At 58.5% G+C, this 5,763-nt stretch overlaps 1 protein-coding gene across 1 annotated transcript; it reads right to left on the reverse strand.

The window, feature by feature from the left end:
* Window positions 1-233: 233 nt before the first annotated feature.
* On the reverse strand, window positions 234-2,873 carry CBLN1 (cerebellin 1 precursor). Its single transcript, XM_007125013.2, has 3 exons — window positions 2,610-2,873; window positions 2,341-2,460; window positions 234-1,046 (listed from the first exon to the last, which is right to left on the reverse strand). The coding sequence occupies exons 1-3, from the start codon at window positions 2,871-2,873 to the stop codon at window positions 849-851; spliced, it is 582 nt and encodes a 193-aa protein (XP_007125075.1). The 3' UTR covers window positions 234-848.
* Window positions 2,874-5,763: the final 2,890 nt, after the last annotated feature.

Genomic DNA, 5,763 nt, shown 5'->3' on the forward strand with positions numbered 1-5,763 from the left:
CTTGGTTATTCACAGGTATGTTACAGAGGACGAGGAAGCGTCCGGAAGAACCTCCTGGCGTTTAGTGGAGCCACAGAACACGAGGGCATTAACAAGCATCAGAACATCAAGCAGCCTTAGATTTCACGATCACTCCGAATAGGACATAGAAATACGGAAATACAGCCAGTTTCCACTGGGAAGAGTTCTTCGTGTACAAATGATATATATTTATATATATATATATTTTTTTTAAACCAGTCACCACTAAGGTGAGTCCTTTCTCTGCAAACAAGCAGCCGAGGATACAAAGAATCTTCAGCTAATTAATTCGAGCGGTGTTTTCCGAGCAATACTTGCCAAATTAAAACTACCTCCCCATCAAAAAAAACAAAACAAAACAAACAAACAAACAAAAAACACCTTCCCCCCCTCTCCAAAAGAAAAAAGGGGGGAGGGACATATTAGATTTCAGCGGTTGTAAAGATTCAGATGGCGACTCAGAGGAGGAAGATATTTCACATTATACAGTGAAATGCAAAGTTTCTTTTGTATAAATTGTAGGGAACATGAACATGAGGGTAAGAAACAATGACAAGGAGTCTCTCTTGATTACTGCCACTGGAATGGGGGAGGCGAGTTTATTTTTGGAAATGGGAGCGCGCAGAGCTAAGCGGAATTTACTTCTCCTAGAGGAAACGGACAAAGTTGTCCGACAGCCGGGTGCGCACCTTTTACCCGGATACAGCTGGGGAACATGTAGGAAGTTTCAAGTCGTGCCGCTTTCTCGTCCTCTAAAGTTCTGCCTCTTTATCATTTTCCCCTCCTGCCTTCGCCCTCTCCCTGCCTCCATTCCCGCGATGAGCCAGTCAGAGGGGAAATACGAGGAATCCCGAGAAGGTCGAGTACTTCCAGCCCCCCATCAAGTTTCCCCGCTCCAGCTTGAGGTATGCTCGGTCGCCTTTCTCCATCTGGATTAGAACTCCGTTGCTGGCGGCTTCCCGGGTCACGTCCTGGTCACCAGCGAAGGCTGAAATCACCGGCCACCCGTTTAACATGAGGCTCACCTGAGAAAGAGACAGGCCCGCTTCAGAGGCGCAACCTAGGCGGGTACAGAAGCGGCGATAAAGCCGCGAACCTTCGCCGCTTGGCTAACAGCCTTAAGGCCTGGAAGCAGGGGGCGGGGGTGGGGCGGGAGAGCGGAAAGAAAAGGTGCTTTGCAGTTTACTGCTGAGGGTCCAATGAGGCGAAAGACGGCCCATCTGGGTGACAGGAAGGGTCTGCCCCCAAAACAGGAGTCACTTTCATTTCTTGGACGCGCCAATAGAATCCTGATTCGCTCTTTTATCCAGTTTAATGAACCCGTAGGTGGCTCAAGCGCCCAGAGACCTTCAGCCTCGCCCTCCCCGCCCCCCGCCCCGCCAGCCTCAAAGAGAAACTCAGGCAACTGGCGCTTCCGGGAACACAAACAAATAGAAACAAACAAACAAAACGCCTGGCTCCTCCCGGACCCGGCTGCCAGGACACAGCAGAGACGCAATGGAGGAGCCAGGCAAGGCTTCGGCTGATGAGAAATCTCGCGCAGAGCTGCACTCTGTGCTTCCTCCCCAAACCCCGGGCTCAGTTCCCGTCCCAGATCCAGCCTCGCCCGCCGCCGCCTGGTTTTGCCCTTGCGGTGGCACCAGAAGCCAAAGGCCCTGCGCCCTCTCCCCAACCGCGCGTTCCGCCTTCTGTGTCCGCCCAAAGGAATCCTGGACACCTTTGGGAACCTGGAGAGCCGGTGAGTGCTGGCTAAGGAAAGGCTGGAGCCAGGAGGGAGTGGTACTATGCCCCTCCCTTCTGTCTCCACCCTTAAACTGCTATGGCTCGGCGCTGCTTGTTCAGAAATCCGGAGTCGGCCCCCATAAAGACGCCAGGAGACCCCCGCTGAGCGTGGCGCTGAACGCAAGCGCACAGGCGTCTCGCGGGCTTCAGAGCTGGGACAGGGTCGGGGATACTGTCCGTGGTGCTGAGGGCGAGGATCGCGGAAAGCTTCCCGAGGCGGGAACTGTCCCTGATGCTAACAGAAACCTTCTAAGGAAAATCCCTGGAGTCCCATAGCGGGAGAACCTCTTTGGAGGGTCTCAGAAGGCAGAGGCAGAAAACTGTAACTGGGGATGGGACTAGATTCCAAGAATCAATGACAGGGAAGGCAAGGGAGACTCCAAGCCACAGAACCGTGAGGCCCTGCTACCCGTCCCTCCAAGCAGCCCGGGCACATGCAGCTGCCCCTTCCATCTCCCACCCCCACAGGGCTCGCTCACTCCCGCGGCTAGTAGCCCCCTACCGGGGCTGGGCCCTGGCCCTGAGGCGGCAGCTGACCTGGATGGTCTGTCTGTTGTAGACTTTTACCACGTGGAAGTTAAAACTGTAGATCCCTTTGCGCGGGGCGATGAAAGTGCTGCGTTCTGAATCAAAGTTGTTCCCGATGTTCACTAGTACCTATAACGAGACGGGAACGAAGGGGAGTAGGCAAGAATCTGTCCAGAACTCTTGTCCCTGCGTTTCCGCAGAGACCTCGGAGACGATCGAACATCTACCTACCACCTCTCCCCTAACCTCCACCAATCCAATCTTCCCGGAGCACTCACCTGGTCGAAGTAGATGATCATGGTGCGATTACTCATCTCGGACGGCTCGTGGTTGGTGCTTCTGATGGCAGAGAAAGCCACCTTAGCGCTGCCGGAGCGCACAGAGATGCCCAGAGCTGTGCCCGTGGGATCGGACGTAGGGTTGGAGTCGCAAACCACCAGGCACTTGCCCTCCAGCACGATGGGCTCCGTCTCATTCTGCCCGCGGGCCGGGCCCGCCAGCCATGCTGCCCCCAGCAGCAGCAGCTCCACGACGCCCAGCATCGCGGCGCCGGCGCCCACCCCGCCCCCCACCCCGGGGGCTGCCTGCGCCAGCCGCCCCCCCCGCCCCAGCCCCGCTCCGAAACCCCCTCCTCAGCTCCGTGCGCAGCTCCACCGGCGCCGCTCTGGACACTTCAGGTCTTCCTTGCACTCCTGGGCAAGCGTGCCCCCCGCGCGATGCTCCCGGAGCCCTGCCCGGGCCTCAGGGGTACCGCGGCTGCCCAGCCGCACTTGGATGCATAGCCGCTGCCGCTTGATCCCCGCTGCTTCCGCCGCCTCCTGCCCGCACCGGCTGCTCCCGCCGCCGCCGCCGCTCTGAATTATTGATGCAGCCGGCGATGCAGCCGGAGCGGCGGAGAGCGCGCGCCGGGCACAAAGACGCGGACCGCGGCCTGGCCCCGCCCCTGCCACCTCCCTCTCCAGCCCCGCCCCCGCGCCGGCAGAGGCTCCGCCCCCTGGCCAATCCTGGCGCGCCGCGCTCCCTGCCGAGCCAATGGCGGCGCTGTCCGCGCGCGGCCACCTGACCCTGGGCGCTGTTGTTATTAGGCGCGGCGAGGCCGGCGGCGCGCGGCAGCAGGGTTGGGCTCTGGCCGGGAGTCGACATAGAGAGCGAGGGCCGGGAGCGCGCGCGCGCCCGCGTCCGGACCGTCCGCCGCGGCCGCTCGTTCTCTCGTTTCCCGCCTCCCGCCTCCCGCTACGGTCTTGTTCAGCCCCTCAGCCCTTCCGCACAGCTCCCTCGCCGGCCCTCAGGTAGGAGGCGGCGCGCGGCCAGGGTCCGGAGTTGAGTCGCAGGGGGCCGAGAGACGCCCGCGTGTGGGCGCGTGGGGCGGGAGGGGAGCGCCCTCCAGCGGGCAAAGGCGCGAGGGGCAGCGGGCGCGCGGGTGAGCCGTGGTGCGCGGGCTGACCGGGCTCTCGGGCTGCAGGGCGCGTGCGTGCGCGACGGGGCGGGGCGTGCGCCAAGGCCTTAGTGGGAGGAGGCGCACGTGCAGCCGCCGGGAGCTGGCGCGGCGGGGCCTGGAGGCCACTGTCAGCATCCTGGCCTCGCGGCTAAAAGCGTAGCGCTGGGCCGGCAGCTCTCTCTCGCTTCTCGATGTGCCTGCTCTGCGGGTCGCGGAGTCGGATCTAGCGTTCACTCATTCATTCGTTCGTTCATTTATTCGAGATAGATCATTGAACACTTACGAAGTGCCAGGCACAGGGCCACGCGCCAAGGATGTAGTGATGAGCAAAAACTGACGAGGCCTGTCTTCGTGCCTCTTACAGCCTAGTGCAGGTGGCAGTGACAAGTCCAGTGGCGTCGCAGGCAGGCTCATTTCCCTGATATCATTTTTATCTTTTGCACTTAAAAGCTATATTTTGCATCCGTATTTTTTTATTTACTGTGCACCTTTGCGGCATGTTTTATCCACGTGTACTTGCAAATTATTGCCTTGAGTATAGACACCAAATCTTATGATTTATGGGCGATTTTTCAAGGGTGATTTTGAAATTTCAAGGCGAGTGAATTTTCGCCTCAAGTATTAACTTAGAACTTTACACACAAGTAGTCACAAACGTGAAAGTGAAAATACAACTTTGGTAAGTGGCAGAGAGAGGAGCAGCGGAGATGGTAAGAGGAAAGGCGCGTTCCAGCCTGGGTGCGAGAAGGCAAGAGACCTGAGGATGAACGCCGGCGGGTAACCCGGCGGAGGCTGGAGGGCGAGCGGACCTCTCCGCCAAGTCCAAAGCAAGAGCGCGGGCTACGGACGCCAAGCAGAGGCGGGTCGGGATGCTGCCCACCGGGGTACCTGGAGCTTTGGTCCCCGCCGGGCGACCTTGAGCCTGCGTGCTCTGCCGAGCCAGAGCAGACGTGCGGCCGCCGGCGGCGGCCTGGTGCGAGCCCGAGGATCTGGAGAGACTTGGATCGCGGGCTGACAGCAGCACCTCTTTTCGGCTTCCGGGCTCGCCGCCGGCGGGGTGTGCAGTCGCCTAGGGTACGCTCTTCCCTACGCGGTAGCCTGCCTTGGAATCGCTAACAGCCACACCTTTCAGCTTTGCAGCCTCCTTTGTGTCTTTGTGACTTAGCTAGCTGTTGAGAATCACCTGGAGGTACCCCATGGCCGACCCTCGCTTCCTTTGGGACGGCTGCCTGCCAGGGTCACTGAGTTCGCCAGGAGAAAGGGAAGGAGCGGGGAAGAGGCAACAATTTTACTTTAAATTAAATTGACACAAAACTATTCTTTCAACTCAGATCTTTTTGAGACATCCCCAGAAAACGTTGCCAGCTGTGATTACACTTAATGTGAGAGCATGAACTAATTGAAGAGGGGAGAGCTGAGTCATGAGACTGCGCCCCATATAGCCGCAGAGGCTGGCAGCTCCAGCGGTGGAGGGTACCTGGCGAAATACCCGTGTAGAACCAAGGGCATGCGCTCAGTGCCCTAGCTCTGCACAGGCATTCCACAGATATTTACCCAACCCCGTCTGGTGGGGAAGCCTGTCTTCATGGAGCTTACAAACAGGACTGAGGTTACCTAGAGGGGCCCTCCAGCCCCCTCCTCTTCTGTTCCTGGGGAGGCTCTGGCAGGCAGTGCCCAAGCCCGAACTGCCATCTGTATGCCAGTGATGCGGATCTTGTATGGGCAGTCGCCGAAGCCTCCCTGCATCCCAGGCCAGTCATTCTAAGGGCCTGCTGGACCTCTTTTGTTTGTATATCTTGCAGGCATCTTTAACTGACCCATAATTTGTCTCCTTCCCTTTGTCACCCAGACTCTGTCTCTTCCTTCTTTCCCTATCCCAGTGACAAGAGCTACACCCACCTAGGGATCCCCACATCTAACTTGACTTTATCTTTACGTCCTATTTGTTTGAGCCATTCTTGTAGGGCTGCCTGTTTGGGGTTCATCATCTCTGA

Source organism: Physeter macrocephalus, chromosome 17 (genome assembly GCF_002837175.3).
Source record: "Physeter macrocephalus isolate SW-GA chromosome 17, ASM283717v5, whole genome shotgun sequence".
Lineage (NCBI taxonomy): Eukaryota > Metazoa > Chordata > Mammalia > Artiodactyla > Physeteridae > Physeter > Physeter macrocephalus.